The sequence below is a fragment of the Schistocerca cancellata genome, chromosome 5, assembly GCF_023864275.1.
Source record: "Schistocerca cancellata isolate TAMUIC-IGC-003103 chromosome 5, iqSchCanc2.1, whole genome shotgun sequence".
Classification (NCBI taxonomy): domain Eukaryota; kingdom Metazoa; phylum Arthropoda; class Insecta; order Orthoptera; family Acrididae; genus Schistocerca; species Schistocerca cancellata.
Window position 1 is genome coordinate 34,919,099 of NC_064630.1, and position 16,826 is coordinate 34,935,924.

Below are 16,826 nucleotides of genomic sequence, written 5' to 3' on the forward strand. Positions count from 1 at the left end.
CGAGGTGTGGCTAGAAAAAAACCGGACTAGTACTGGTGAAACAATAAAACGAATGCAATAAGGCTGAAAGTCGCGTGGCCTGTCACGTGACTCTCGCTCCGCCTACTGCTCGAGTTTCATCTGCATCCTGCACTCAGTCTGCCCGTGGCGTCTGTTTTAAGTAGTTGACGTTTTGTCTGTGCGTCGGAAAATGTTGAGTGTACAGAAAGAACAGCGTGTTAACATGAAATTTTGTTTCAAACTAGGAAAATCTGCAAGTGAAACGTTTGTAATGTTACAACAAGTGTACGGCGATGATTGTTTATCGCGAACACAAGTGTTTGAGTGGTTTAAACGATTTAAAGATGGCCGCGAAGACACCAGTGATGACACTCGCACTGGCAGACCATTGTCAGCAAAAACTGATGCAAACATTGAAAAAATCGGTAAACTTGTTCGACAAGATCGCCGTTTAACAATCAGAGCAGTGTCTGAGTTAACAGGAGTTGACAAGCCAAGTGTTAGGCAGATTCTTCATGAAAGTTTCAACATGAACAAAGTGTGTTCAAAAATGGTTCCAAAGTGTCTCACAATTGAACAGAAGGAACGCCGAAGAATGATTTGTTCTGACATCCTGGAAAACATTGAAAGTGATCCCACCTTCTTACAAAATGTTATTACTTGCGATGAATCGTGGTTTTTTACTTACGATCCCGAAACTAAACGCCAATCGATGCATTAGAAAACTCCTCGTTCTCCACGACAAAAAAAGCACGAATGTCAAAATCGAAATTCAAGGCAATGATGATTGTTTTTTTTTTACATCAAAGGGATTGTGCACATTGATTGGGTACCAGAGGGACAAACAGTGAATCAGCATTACTACATTAGCGTCCTGGCTACCCTACGTGAGCGAGTACGGAGAAAACGGAACGATTTGTGGAGAAAAAAGTCATGGATCCTTCACCAAGACAATGCCCCAGCTCACAGTGCGTTGTCAGTGAAGACGTTTTTGGCAAAACACAACATTCCCATCTTAGATCATCCACCCTACTCACCTGATTTGGCCCCCTGTGACTTTTTTCTTTTCCCTAAAGTCAAGTCAGCTTTGAAAGGAACTAGATTTGAGACTGTTGAAGCAGTAAAAGAAAAAGCGATGGAAGTAATGTATGGACTTACCGAAAATGATCTGCAGCATTGCTATGAACACTGGAAAATTCGTATGGAGCGGTGTAGAGACCGAGGAGGAGAGTACATTGAAGGAGATAACATGAAATTGTAAATAATTGTAAATAAATGTTTTTTCCAGCATCAGTCCGGTTTTTTTCTAGCCGCACCTCGTATGAAGCGGTTCTGAATCGAACTGGGGAGAAAAGAAATTAGTGGCACACTTCAGTAAGAGGAGGGATCTGCTAATGTGGCACATCCTAAAGCGTCAAGGAATCGTCATTCGTTGATGGAGGAAAATATGTGTGTGTGTGTGTGTGTGTGTGTGTGTGTGTGTGTGTGTGTGTGTGTGTGTGTGTGTGTGTGTTGGGAGGCGGGGGATTTAGATGGAGGCGCAGACTTGATTGTGGGAAAATGAATGCATGTTGCGGTGGTTACACAGTGAAGAAGAAAGAAGGGGCTCGCAGGGGTAGACTAGCGTAGAGGGTTGTGTCAGAGTAGTCTTTGGACTGAAGATCGCAACAACAGTAGAACCACGACATACATTGTACCAATTGAGGGGACGGCACGCGTAATCCGTTTACTTTTCTTGATTCCCAAGGCTGCTATGATAATTGAAAAAATCAGCACGATGCACTTTAATTGAAGTGTGAAGGGAAGCAACGAAGTGGCCATCGGTATGGTGTGGTCCAGTAAGCTCTGGTGGGCTGCAGCATAATCCTGCGTAGATGAACACCTGTCAACATACATCCACTGCGTGACTGAGCAAGCTATGCAGAAAACGAGTCTTCGAGTTTTGCGTGGGAGGACGATCGATCGGAGTTACGAGGGTACGAGGCAGTGGGAGTAATATTCACAAATGAGAAGCTGTTTGCTACGCAACTGGTTCTACTGTGGAAACTTACGTCCGAACTACCGTTTCAATCAATCGTGGCGTCCAATTTAGCTTGTACAACGATTTGAGCTGTTCAGAGGTTTTGACAGCTGTTAAGAGTAACCATGAGCTCAACATATATGACAGCGTGTGGGAAACCATAGTGAGTATTGTGTGAAATCTTGGAGTTTCACGAATAAAGTTTCAGAGTGGAATCTAAGATCATTCTGATTTTTGCAGGTAAACGACTCACTGCGATCACAAAGATGAAATCAGAGAAATGGGGACATTTAATCCAGTTATGTACAAACAATCTTTTTCATGATGAGACTGTTGTGCGTTCCTAGCTGATAATATTCAGGAGAAAAATCTTTCACCGTTACATTTTACTTCTGTATTTATCTCGTCATTATTATTTCTGAGCTTAAAGTCTCATTATTTAATGCTCATTCCGAACATTATCAAATGCTCACAATTGTTAAAACCAGACCGCAAGCTGTCATCGTACTGTCCGGCATACCGTAGGATCCAGGAGTCCTTAATGACAAACTGCCGGACGCCGTATAGCCCTGAAACTAGTCACAGCTAGTAAATAGAGATTTAAAGTGTAACTGTGGAAGATTTATTTCCTGAAACATTGCTTTCCCATCGTCCACGATTGGAATACGAAATCTGCCAAAACACGTCGTTGCTCTACAACACATGCCACACCCCGCGTGCCCACACAGGTGCTGTTTGGAGCTGGGGACAGGTGTTCAGAGTGACCGAGAATGCAGCTTGTGGTCGCACCAGTCGATATCCTTCTAAGGCGCCAACAGGGCAACGCGGCCGGCGACGTTTCCGTGAATAGACTTCGACAGCGAGCGCCAAACATTTCCATAGCTATCTGGACCGGGCGTGGGACCGTTTGTCACGGGCTGACCAGCTGAGAGAGTCCTGTTCCGACGCGTTCCCCAGTGCTCCTTGTCGGTTCTCTGGGCCGGACACGTGTGTCGCCGTGTAGCCAGATACACTGTAATGGGACCCGGGCGCCACGTCTGACTATTAGCAAGTCCTTCTACAATCTGTGACCAGTGACTAATTTCCAAGTCAGAAACGATATATAACGCATCTAGTACGAAGAAGAGCGAAGAGGCGCCGATGTTGTTCTCGATAGAGATCGTTCGGTATGCTCTAGCAATAAACAACTCCGAGAAGGAATAGTACTTGGTCTTCTCGGCGCAAGCAGTAATGAAGTTATCACGTACAACAGAATGAATCACAAAGTTACACAGTGATACTTAAAATATACCATGCTTTCGAGACTGGTTCATTGTGTAATAGCACACAACGCTACTTTGCAAGACCATGCCACCTAACAATTCCGATTTGCTTTACCGTACGGCTTCGACTTTCATCTTGCGAGTACCTGTGATAAAAGTTACTTACACGTACTCTGATATGAAACTTCCTGGCAGATTAAAACTGTGTGCCCGACCGAGACTCGAACTCGGGACCTTTGCCTTTCGCGGGCAAGTGCTCTACCATCTGAGCTACCGAAGCACGACTCACGCCCGGTACTCACAGCTTCACTTCTGCCAGTATCTCGTCTCCTACCTTCCAAACTTTACAGAAGCTCTCCTGCGAACCTAGCAGAACTAGCACTCCTGAAAGAAAGGATATAGCGGAGACATGGCTTAGCCACAGCCTGGGGGATGTTTCCAGAATGAGATTTTCACTCTGCAGCGGAGTGTGCGTTGATATGAAACTTCCTGGCAGATTAAAACTGTGTGCCCGACCGAGACTCGAACTCGGGACCTGAGTCTCGGTCGGGCACACAGTTTTAATCTGCCAGGAAGTTTCGTATCAGCGCACACTCCGCTGCAGAGTGAAAATCTCATTCACGTACTCTGATATTTTGATTACACAGACAGCACTTCCTCAGATTTTATTTGCCTGTTTTGGATGCCACTTTTGCTTGACTGTAGTTACGAAACTTTTATCACATTTGCGACGAGATACGTCCGCCACTGCTACAGACCTGTCATTTCATGGTTTCGTGAATGCCTAGGAGATTGTGTTTGCGCTGAAGGGAGATGCCCTTTCCACACAATTCCTTGCTTCATCGCATCTGTAGGCACTTATTTAAAGATGCTGACCCAAGATACTCCAGCATGCTGGAAGTTAGTACATACTTAAATACTTTTAGGAAATTCGTAAGTACGTTCAAAAGACATTTCACTCATATTTTAAACGAAATGTAGAAAAGATTGAATACTTTAGTAGGACTGTGAATAGAGGAACTTTTACACATGTATGTTAATGAGACAAATTAATGCTTTAGGAAGTCTCTCGTTTGAACTGTAATGCACGCTCGCGTAACACAAAGGAATGCGTTACGAAGACTATAAATCTGAATCCCTCCTGCAATGGTAGTGAGTCATACTCAATAGTTGGTCAAACCGGAGGTTTTTACGCCAGGCCGTTTGCTGATCTCGCCTCATATTCAGGATGGAAAGAGAGGAGGATTACCTTTTGATGTCCCGTCGAAGACGAGGTTATTGGAGCAAGATCAAGCTCTGACTGGATAAGTTCGGAGAAGGAAATTGGCTGAGTTAATTTGGTTGGTTGCCAACGGCCTAGCCGCAATGGTAACACCGGTTCCCGTCAGATTGCCGAAGTTAAGCGCTGTCGGGCTGGGCTAGCACTTGGATGGGTGACCATCCGGTGTGCCGAGCGCCGTTGGCAAGCGGAGCGCACTCAGCCCTTGTGAGGCAAACTGAGGAGCTACTTGAATGAGAAGTAGTGGCTCCGGTCTCGGAAACTGACATACGGCCGGGAGAGCGGTGTGCTGACCACATGCCCCTCCATATCCGCATCCAGTGACGCCTGTGGTATGAGGACGACACGGCGGCCGGTCGGTACCATTGGGTCTCCATGGCCTGTTCTGGAGGGGTTTAGTTTCGGTTTAGTTAATTTGGTTGATTCGGGAGAGGGGACTAAACAGCATATTAGGGAAGGTTGGGGAAGGAAGGAGGTCGTGCCCTTTCACAGGAACCACCCCGGCATTTACCTGAAGCAAATTAGGGAAATCATGGGAAACCTAAATCAGGAAGGCCGGACGCGGATTTGAGCCGTCATCCTCCCGTGCGCAAACCACTGCACCACCTCGCTCGGTGTGTCCATTTGAAATAAGTCATCCTTACGAAACCACGATAAACCTACATCTGAATGGCCGGACGGCGATTCAAACTGAAACCCTCGCAAACACGAGACAAATGTCTAAGCACTGAGGCGAGTGGCTCGGTAAACGCGTTCAGATTTCTTCTGTAACTGTAAACCATAGCATGCGTAAAATGTTCACTCTATCCTGCATTGTTAGCGGCAGTCACTACCGGGTAATTTGTAGATGTGACTATTGGCGTAGTATAGGTTTATGTGAAATAGCAGTAACGCCGTTTGCCTATTAATTGTGGCCATTGTGGTGTGCGGCTCCGTAGCGTAGCGGTAGCGTTACCGCTTACCACGCGGGGGGCCCGGGTTTGATTCCAGGCGGGGGACTTGGTGTTGCGTGTCTTTCATCATCATTGACTCGCAAGTCGCCGACGTCGCGTCATCTAAAATGGACTTTCAATACGGCGGCGGAACTCCCCAGATTGGGGCCTCCCGGCCAACAATGCCATACGATCATTTTCATTTTTGTGGCCATTGTGATACTTTCGTTTTCGTTCAGTGTTATCTCTCGAGGGGCATTCAAATGAAAACCGAGCGCCCACCATGGAATGGTTCCATTCGAAAGTAATCGCCACACCCGTTAAGACATTCATCCCACTGGGAGGCGAGCCGATCAATTCCTGTTTTGTAGATCGCGGTCGGCCGCAGAGGGATCCAAAACTGCACCGACTCTTGCGCTTCCTCGTCCGACTGATACCGACGTACGTGCCTGTTTTTCTTCAGGTCGCCAAAGACGCGGAAATCAGACGGTGAAAGATCCAGGCTGCACGGAGGATGTTGCAGCGTTTCCCAACCAAATCGCTGAAGCGCAGTCTTTGTTCGATTGGCAGTGTGGGGTCGGGCGTTACCGTGCGACAAGGTGAATCGGTGCGATAGCGAATGGGCGTTTTGACTTATAGCGCGTCCCAGTTTCTGCAAAGTCTCTTCATAGCGCTGCGCATTGAGCCTTGTTCCACGCTGGAGAAACTCGACGAGCAGAGGACCCCTGCAGTCGAGGGTCACCATGACCTTGCCAGAACTTGGGTGAACAGGTTTGGACTTCTTTTGCTTGCGAAAGGTGGGAAGTTTCCACCGTTGGCTTTGCCGTTTACACCCGGCCTGTCGGCATGCCATCGGATCAAAACACCCTGTAGCACGATAACGCCCGCTTACATACTGAAAGCTACGCATCAGCGATTTCGTGGGGAAACACTGCAACATCCTCCTTACAGCCCAGATCTTACACCGTGTGATTTTCACGTCTTTGGCGACCTGAAGAAAGACATGCATGGACTTCGGCTTCAGTCTGACGAGGAAGTGCGAGAGTGGGTGCGGTCGTGCATCCGTCAGCGGCAGACCCCGTGCTGCGAAACGGAACTAAAAAAACTGCTCTGAGCACTATGGGACTTAACTTCTAAGGTCACCAGTCCCCTAGAACTTTGAACTACTTAAACCTAACTAACCTAAGGACATCACACACATAGGTGTAGCTGTTTGGTTGGTTGGTTGTTTTGGGGAAGGAGACCAGACAGCGAGGTCATCGGTCTCATCGGATTAGGGAAGGACGGGAAAGGAAGTCGGCCGTACCCTTTGAAAGGAACCATCCCGGCATTTGCCTGGAGCGATTTAGGGAAATCACCGAAAACCCAAATGAGGTTGGCCGGACGCGGGATTGAACCGTCGTCCTCCCGAATGCGAGTCCAGTGTCTAACCACTGCGCCACCTCGCTCGGTAGGTGTTTTCTACATCTACATCTACATTTATACTCCGCAAGCCACCCAACGGTGTGTGGCGGAGGGCATTTTACGTGCCACTGTCCTTACCTCCCTTTCCTGGTATGGTTCGCGGGAAGAACGACTGTCTGAAAGCCTCTGTGCGCGCTCTAATCTCTCTAATTTTACATTCGTGATCTCCTCGGGAGGTATAAGTAGGGGGAAGCAATATATTCGATACCTCATCCAGAAACGCACCCTCTCGAAACCTGGCGATGCAGAGCGCCTCTCTTGCAGAGCCTGCCACTTGAGTTTGTTAAACTTCTCCGTAACGCTATCACGGTTACCAAATAACCCTGTGACGAAACGCGCCGCTCTTCTTTGGATCTTCTCTATCTCCTCCGTCAACCCGATCTGGTGCGGATCCCACACTGATGAGCAATACTCAAGTATAGGTCGAACGAGTGTTTTGTAAGCCACCTCCTTTGTTGATGGACTACATTTTCTAAGGACTCTCCCAATGAATCTCAACCTGGTACCCGCCTTACCAACAATTAATTTTATATGATCATTCCACTTCAAATCGTTCCGCACGCATACTCCCAGATATTTTACAGTAGTAACTGCTACCAGTGTTTGTTCCGCTATCATATAATCATACAATAAAGGATCCTTCTTTCTATGTATTCTCAATACATTACATTTGTCTATGTTAAGGGTCAGTTGCCACTCCCTGCACCAAGTGCCTATCCGCTGCAGATCTTCCTGCATTTCGCTACAATTTTCTAATGCTGCAACTTCTCTGTATACTACAGCATCATCCGCGAAAAGCCGCATGGAACTTCCGACACTATCTACTAGGTCATTTATATATATTGTGAAAAGCAATGGTCCCATAACACTCCCCTGTGGCACGCCAGAGGTTACTTTAACGTCTGTAGACGTCTCTCCGTTGATAACAACATGCTGTGTTCTGTTTACTAAAAACTCTTCAATCCAGCCACACAGCTGGTCTGATATTCCGTAGGCTCTTACTTTGTTTATCAGGCGACAGTGCGGAACTGTATCGAACGCCTTCCGGAAGTCAAGAAAAATAGCATCTACCTGGGAGCCTGTTTTGTTATTGAATGGTTTACTAAAGGCGCGCCTCAGGCTCGATGACGTATGAAGGCGTATCAGGTTTTAGCTTACTGCGTTTACATGATACAATGTGTTCTCGAAGGGGAACAGAGAGAAGAAAAGAAATCATTAAAGCTTTCCTTCTCATACCGTTCGTTACGTCTCCACTGACCTGCGGTTCTGGGTGACTTTTTTGAACTGTACCCCTATCCCCAAACCTCTCCAGTCGTTTTCCTTCGGCCCTCTTCCTTCCACCGAGCGAGGTGGCGCAGTGGTTAGCACACTGGACTCGCATTCGGGAGGACGACGGTTCAATCCCGCGTCCGGCCATCCTGATTTAGGTTTTCCGTGATTTCCCTAAATCGCTGCAGGCAAATGCCGGGATGGTTCCTTTGAAAGGGCACGGCCGACTTCCTTCCCCATCCTTCCCTAATCCGATGAGACCGATGACCTCGCTGTTTGGTCTCCTCCCCTCAAATCAACCAACCAACCTCTTCCTTCCGCTTCAACTCTTCTGCTAGGAAAAACGGCCACTGGCTACGAAAGCTTGTAAAAGTTCAGTCCTTTTGTATGTGTGTGTGTGTGTGTTCCCCTGCCCCCGCTATATTCACAACCGATACAAATGAGATACATGTTTGCACCTGTTACTGTGTTTCAAAGTAGCCACCAACGTTGTGTAGAACCCGTTGCAAGCGATGTGGAAGGCGTAGTATACCGTTAGCAGAGCCTGTTCTGTTGATGGTGCGAATGGAGCGGTCTACTGCCTGTCGAATCTCTGGAACAGTTCCGAAGTGAATGTCACGAAGTGGTTCCTTCATCTTTGGAATCAAATCAAACTCACAAGGACTTAAGTCTGGGGAGTATGGTGGCTGGTACAGTACTTCCCAGTCCCATCGACCGAACAGAGCAGCCACAGCTTGCGCTGTATGCGCCCGCGCATTGTCGTACAAAATGATGGGTGGGTTGTGCAGAAAGTGACGCCGCTTCTTTCGCAAAGTTGGTCACAGATGACTTAACTCCTTGTGACTTTGATTTAATTTCGAAGATGAAGGAACCACTTCGCGGCATTCGCTTCAGAACTGTTCCAGAGATTCGACAGGCAGTAGACCGCTCCATTCGCACCATTAACAGAAGAGGCTCTACTAACGGTATACTACGCCTTCCACATCGCTGGCAACGGGTTCTACACAACGCTCGTGGCTACTTTCAGAGACAGTAACAGGTGCAAACATGTAACTGTTTTGTATCGGTTGTGAATAAATAGTTGCCACTAGGTTTTCTTGCTATCTGGGACAGATACATCTACATTTATACTCCGCAAGCCACCCAGCGGTGTATGGCGGAGTCACTGTCTTTACCTCCGTTTCCTGTTCCAGTCGCGTATGGTTCGCGGGAAGAACGACTGCCGGAAAGCCTCCGTGCGCGCTCCAATCTCTCTAATTTTACATACGCGATCTCCTCGGGAGGTACAAGTAGAGGGAAGCAATATATTCGATACCTCATCCAGAAACGTACCCTCTCGAAGCGTGGACAGCAAGCTACACCACGATGCAGAGCGCCTCTCTTGCAGAGTCTGCCACTCGAGTTTGCTAAACATCTCCTTAACGCTATCACGCTTACCAAATAATCCTGTGACGAAACGCGCCGCTCTTCTTTGGATCTTCTCTATCTCCTCTGTCAACCCGACCTGGTACGGATCCCACACTGATGAGCAATACTCAAGTATAGGTCGAACGAGTGTTTTGTAAGCCACCTCCTTTGTTGATGGACTACATTTTCTAAGGACTCTCCGAGTGAATCTCAACCTGGTACCCGCCTTACCAACAATTAATTTTATATGATCATTCCACTTCAAATCGTTCCGCACGCATACTCCCAGATATTTTACAGACGTAACTGCTACCAGTGTTTGTTCCGCTATCATATAATCATACAATAAAGGAACCTTCTTTCTATGTATTCGCAATACTCAAGCTTTAATGTTAAGGGTAAGGGTTGTTTTGCGAGGGGCGGGGAGTGAGGGGGGATTTGTTGTTACAGGGTTATTACAAATGACTGAAGCGATTTCACACCTCTACAATAACTTTATTATTTGAGATATTTTCACAATGCTTTGCACACACATACAAAAACTCAAAAAGTTTTTTTAGGCATTCACAAATGTTCGATATGTGCCCCTTTAGTGATTCGGCAGACATCAAGCCGATAATCAAGTTCCTCCCACACTCGGCGCAGCATGTCCATATCAATGAGTCCGAAAGCATCGTTGATGCGAGCTCGCAGTTCTGGCACGTTTCTTGGTATAGGAGGTTTAAACACAGAATCTTTCACATAACCCCACAGAATGAAATCGCTTGGGGTTAAGTCGGGAGAGCGTGGAGGCCATGACATGAATTGATGATCTCCACCACGACCGATCCATCGGTTTTCCAATCTCCTGTTTAAGAAATGCCGAACATCATGATGGAAGTGCAGTGGAGCACTATCCTGTTGAAAGATGAAGTCGGCGCAGTCGGTCTCCAGTTGTGGCATGAGCCAATTTTCCGCGGGCTACGCGTGAAACTTGCCCGCACGCGTTCAACCGTTTCTTCGCTCACTGCAGGCCGACCCGTTGATTTTCCCTTACAAAGGCATCCAGAAGCTTTAAACTTCGCATACCATCGCCGAATGGAGTTAGCACTTGGTGAATATTTGTTGAACTTCGTCCTGAAGTGTCGTTGCACTGTTATGACTGACTGATGTGAGTGCATTTCAAGCACGACATACGCTTTCTCGGCTCCTGTCGCCATTTTGTCTCACTGCGCTCTCGAGCGCTCTGACGGCAGAAACCTGAAGTGCGGCTTCAGCCGAACAAAACTTTACGAGTTTTTCTACGTATCTGTAGTGTGTCGTGACCATATGTCAATGAATGGAGCTACAGCGAATTTATGAAATCGCTTCAATCATTTGTAATAGCCCTGTACTTTCGAGTATCGTGCAATGCTTTATAGCGTCGTAAACAGAGTCAGTCCAGGGCCAATGCTGGGCTGGGTTAGACGAAGCAGAGTGCAAGTCGGAGATCGGTGAGTAGACTAGACGCTAGAAGATGAGGGAAGGGCCTACCTTTGGCGTAGATCTGCAGCGAGATCACGGCCTTGGCCTCCCCATGGCAGTTGCGGGCGACGACGGAGTAGGCGCCGGTGAAGTCTAGCTTGGCGTGCGGGATCTCCAGCTGGTAGCAGGGGCCGTCACCCTGGCGCAGGAAGTGGGCCGCGTCTCTGTAGTAGTCGGGCTGCGGGCAGCCAGGCAGGGCACTGTATCAGCCGCGGCAGCAGCACAACACAACAACACAGCACAAGCAAGCTACTGGCTCAGGTGCGAAGGGCGGTCAGCAAGTAGCGCAACACATTCGTTTATTCACATCTCGAACACACCATATTATTCCTCACTATTTTGGCTGCAAATCCCTATTTTTCAACATAACCTACATTCCATGCGAGGGCCTTGCGCCACCTTACTGGCAGGGCCAGTATGCCCCCACTCTACTGGTCGACGTCGGAACCAGCGTCTTGCTGCATCGATAACGTCCCCATAACCCGCGTACTGCTTCATTGCTTGTGTTCCCTCGATCACCTCGGATGAGAGTGTCCGCACGTTCCGACACTGCAGGAGCAACGGCTGCGTACTGCCGGTTTGTGCGACAATGCTGCGACGATGACAGACGCCTCGCCCAACGACTCAACGTGCTTTTGTTCACTGCCAGGTCTCCGCAGACATTCCGCAAGAGCCTATGAATGTTTGCGATGCTCCGGTTTCTCGCCAAAAGAAACTCAGTGGCAGTTCTCTGCTAGAAACGCAGCTCCGTTACAGGCGCCATTTTGAGGGCTACGTATAGAGCTCCCACCCATCGGAACTTCATGAAACTAACGGGGCTGAAGCAGAACTGTTTCACCACCTACATAACAAATTCCTCATTTTTTCAGCCGAAACTGACCGAGAGTAAAATGTGTTGCATTACTTATTGAACGTCCCTCTTAATTGCGACTTCAGTGCAGTCCGTTTTCAGGATCTGGACTTGTAATGTGGGCTCTGACACGAGAAACTTTGTGACAAATAACCTTCAAAAATAATATTGTAGATTAATTTTCCAATTAAAAACCTGTAACTCAGCAACTGAAGAAAAATATTTTACTGTGTATAAAATCTTCGATTGTACGAATTTATGAGATTGAAAAGATGAAAAGAACTGAAAACATCACGTTATCCAACACGACTCCTTAACATTGCCATGAACAACTATATCACAAAAAGTTGAGATTCATGTTCACCCAAAAATCAGTATTTCAATTTTGGAAAAAAGAAAACCGAAATGTAGTTATAAGCAACGACAAGACAAATGCAAAACAACAAAGTAAATGTAAATACTAAGCGATTTTTTTGATTTTTTAATTCAATTAGACTACTTTCACTGACAATCAGCCTTGAAATGAAAGTTGCAAATAATCATCTATATTAATAATCGGCTAAAAAATGTCACCCGTTTCCCAGTTGCAGAACGCCTATCTACTGGCTTACAGGGGCACCAAAAATTTGATTTCTTATAATTATGCACCGAATTCAAAATTTTAAGATGCTGTCACAATCTAATCATTAAGAGGTATAATTTTATGTTAGAAGTATAACACGATGAGATAAGTATTAAAGTTAGAAACTTTGTATGGGTGTAACACATGACGCTCCAACTACCCAGACTATAGTCACCCAACACCTAAGGATCCGAGCACTTTGCGGTAACCAAGAAACTCTACACGTAACTTCAAAACTGTAGGAATCTTCTTGTCATTGACAAGTGATACAAAATAATAAAAGGAAAAATTTATCGCTTAGTACATTCTAGCTTTTCACTGCATCAGGCATTAGACTTTAATCTACTATCTACTACTTCTTTACCTGAAACTATATATATATTCGTAGCACATTTTGCACGGGGCTGTTTCACACAATGGAGTTCGATTCTTTAAAGACTAGGGGGTGCTTATGTTCCCAAATTCCTTTGAGTCTATACTTCTTACTACGTATAATGTCTTCATAAGGTGTTCAGCACTCATACTGCTATAATAGGAAGGTTGGCAAATTCTTGGAGTTGTTTTCAGTTAACAGTACTGTAATTATTAGCACAAAAATATACTTTCATAAAATGCTGTCATAGTTTTAAATACATTTATTTGATTTTTGAACTTCCCACAAAAATGCTCGATGGTGATCACATGGTCTAGCTTTGACGTCACGAGTCAGTAAACTCCCAGCCACCTTCGGTCGTAAGAGGCCTCGTGCGCTTCCAGCGCTTCAGGAGCTCAAGAACCCGCTTCTGGCAACAGGAAGTAAATATTTTAAGAGTCTCGGTTTGAATGAAATGAGAGATGGAAGAAATAGAACCGACTTCAAACTGACAAAGTTCCTCTAACCATTCCTTTAAAAATCTTTGCTATTTTGCCAACTGAATATTTGACGCAAGGAAACGCCCCGTTTGAGAGGTGAATGCTGACGTAATTCATAAAGGCCGTCGACTGAAAAACTCAGCCGAATAAGGCCACAAAAAATAATTACTTTACCATTATAAGAGGCCCTCGCCTCAGTATTGAAACAGAGGCATTTTTATTTCAAATTTTTATGGTGTGACTCCTAGGCTGGACCCTAAACCTTTCAGTACCGTTGGATGTATCTGTTCCACTAGATGATGGCAGAGAAGCATTGGCAGTTTGCTTCATGTTGTTGTTACGTGTCTTCAAGCTTCGTTGTAAACCGTCGATTCTGCTCCATTCCTAATTGCAGGATTACTTCTCGCCTGCAGATAGCCAATCCAGTGAACACATTTGCAAATCGGGCTGCTGTGGAACCTTCCAGGACAATTCATGTCGATGAAGTGCACGAACTTCCTGGCGTTAGTCGCGTGACATACAGACGGCTTGTAATGTGAGTTAAGAACTTGGAGAGATTTTTAGGCAGTCGTCTCCTGAAATAATGGCGGAAAATATTTTTATATTGTCGTTTCAGACTATGAAATTAATCAAAATAACCCCCTTAATGTCTTCACTCCGTAAAATAGAAAAGGTAGCGAAAGGACTAATAAGCCTGAACGTAGATTCGGGCTAACTGCAGTGAGAAGGAAACGGAGGTGAGAGGTATAGTTAGACGAATGGATGGTCGCTGGAGTAAGGAAATTCCTTGCTGAATTTTAAGAGACTTCTGAAAGCACCATATAAATGATGAAATGGAAGCGGGAAAGATGACATTACCAGCAGCAACAGCCCTATGTGGATGCCAGATGGCCGACGACGCTGTATTGTACAATGAAAATCAATTCTATGAGTACTAAATTGCATTTTTTTCATATGCGACTGCTAGTTCATTGGAGCCTGCAGTGACATGATTAGAATTTGACAATGATAGCACTGAACAATTACATCCAGCAATTCAGGCACAGCTATGTGACGTCACTGCCTCATTCTTTGGCTCAGTTAAAACATTGAACAGAAGTTACTATGAATCTGAGGTTAATGAGGAAATTTCATTGCCAGTCTGTTCTGGCTGTATCATTCTTACGCCAGCATACACCCACATCCGCAGCTCCACTCCGCAGTCCAGCTCACAGTGTATGGCGAAGACACTTCTGATACCTCTTATCCATCCACCCCGCCCCTCCTTCCTCGTTACATCTGTGAACAGCACGTATGGAATATCACAGTCGGTAACGCTCATTATGAACTTCAGTATCTCAGATTTTCTCATCGTGGTCATTTAGCGAGATTTTCACTGCCCGATAAAAGGAATGAAGCGCCCAGGAGGGGAGGAGTAAACGGTTGAGAGGATATGCGATGTTATTTCGGCCGCTACAACGTTTGTAAGTAGGCTATGTAAGTAGGCTGTTTATGTTTTCTTATTGGCAACGTTACGTAGCGCTCTGTATGAAAATCACTGGCTGTGCTGTGTGTAGTCTGTGGCCAGTTTGCATTGTTGTCAGCCATTGTAGTGTTGGGCAGCTGGATGTGAACAGCGCGTAGCGTTGCGCAGTTGAAGGTGAGCCGCCAGCAGTGGTGGATGTGGGAAATGAGATGGCGGATTTTTGAGTACAGAATGGATATTATGAACTGCTATGTATATTATGCTTTTTCAACACTATTAAGGTATATACATTGTTTGTTTTCTATTAAAATCTTTCATTTACTAACTATGCCTATCAGTAGTTAGTGTCTTCTGTAGTTTGAATCTTTTATTTAGCTGGCAGTAGTGGCGCTCGCTGTATTGCAGTAGTTCGAGTAACGGAGATTTTTGGTGAGGTAAGTGATTTGTGAAAGGTATAGATTAATGTCAGTCAGGGCCATTCTTTTGCAGGGATTTTTGAAAGTCAGATTGCGTTGCGCTAAAAATATTGTGTGTCAGTTTAAGCACAGTCGTGTACAATTGTTCTAAGGGGACGTTTCACGTTTACTGAAACTGACGAAGCCCTTTGCAGTACGAGTCCACTTGTCACTATGGCGTTGCACCCACTCTGGCCTGGATACACGAAATGATTTGGACGGGAAGGCTGTCCTAAAGCCGTTACATCCTTTGCTGAGACCAACTGGTCTACGAGCATTCTAACCAGTCCTTGACATACTGGCAGTGACACGGAGGTGACGTCAGAGCTGGTCCCAAACACGTTGTATCGGTGACAGGTCTGCGGATCTCGATGGTCACGGAAGTACCTCAACATCACGCAGACAGTTAACAGAGGCGCGACCCATGTGTGGACTGCATTGTCCTGTAGAATAATGGCACCACGACACCGTCGAGATGGAGGTAAGACACAGGATGTGCGTGATGTAGCGTTGTTCCCTCAGTCACTACCTGCTGTGACCTGCAGACATGCCCGCAGCGTGACGCCTCCACAGAACAGGTCGCGGCCGTCCTCGCCGACGATGCCCATCCGGCGAGTCCAGATTTGCAGTTCGTCGCTGATCACAACGCGACGTCATTCACCACCAGTCCAGCACTCGAAACGCAGCCGTCTGTGTTTTGTTACTAACGACAGCCTACGCATGGGAGGGTAATTCTTTACCCTGCCTACTGTGGTCTCCAACCAGTGGTATCAAATGACACGTAGTGTTGCGAAGAGTCCACCACTTCTTGTCAGACAGCGGGCGCAGATGTGAAGGGGTTACGCCGTTACGAAGTGTTTGGTGCACAGTACGGCCTCTCTGCCTTGTGGGGGACAGACGTGATCGAAGGAAACCTTCACGATTTGCAGCTCTAGTGACGAGTCATGCTGCTCTCCGTTGAGCCCTCGCTATCCCTTCTTTTAACCAAACTTTGTAAGAGTCATAGATCGATGACCAATACTCGAGAATCTCTCTTGCGAGCGATGTACAGACCTCTTATTTCGTGGACGAATTACGTTTCGTTAAGTCTGTCTGCCCGGTATTAACTTTGCCTACAATTTGCTTTATGTAGTACTCTGCTTTAGTTCGCTCCTCATGGTTACTCCTAGCCATTTGACGGCACCAGCAGTCTCGACTGGTATGTCAGCAATAACGTAATCGAGTAGCAGTGGATAATTCGAGTATGTTACATTCATGAACGTTCAGTATTTGCACCAATCGCCGGTCCTCTGCAAGTACTGCTGCAGTTCGACACAGTCTCCTAGCGTTGGAACTGCCCTGTAGACAACACCGCCGTCCGCCAATAGCAATAAGGACCCTGCAACATTATCCTTTGGATCGTTAATGTAAACTACTAACAACTCGTGCATCCAAGCTGCTTACAAG

At 46.3% G+C, this 16,826-nt stretch overlaps 1 protein-coding gene and 1 pseudogene across 1 annotated transcript in view; one reads left to right on the top strand and one right to left on the bottom strand.

Moving 5' to 3' along the window:
* The window catches only part of LOC126188350 (titin homolog), a 1,721,077-nt gene that overhangs the window by 363,122 nt on the left and 1,341,129 nt on the right, over positions 1-16,826 (bottom strand). Inside the window, exon 38 of the mRNA XM_049929949.1 lies at positions 11,146-11,314. Coding sequence (XP_049785906.1) covers positions 11,146-11,314 — 169 coding nt within the window. The remainder of the gene's footprint in view (positions 1-11,145; positions 11,315-16,826) is intronic.
* On the top strand, positions 4,630-4,747 carry LOC126189059 (5S ribosomal RNA; annotated as a pseudogene).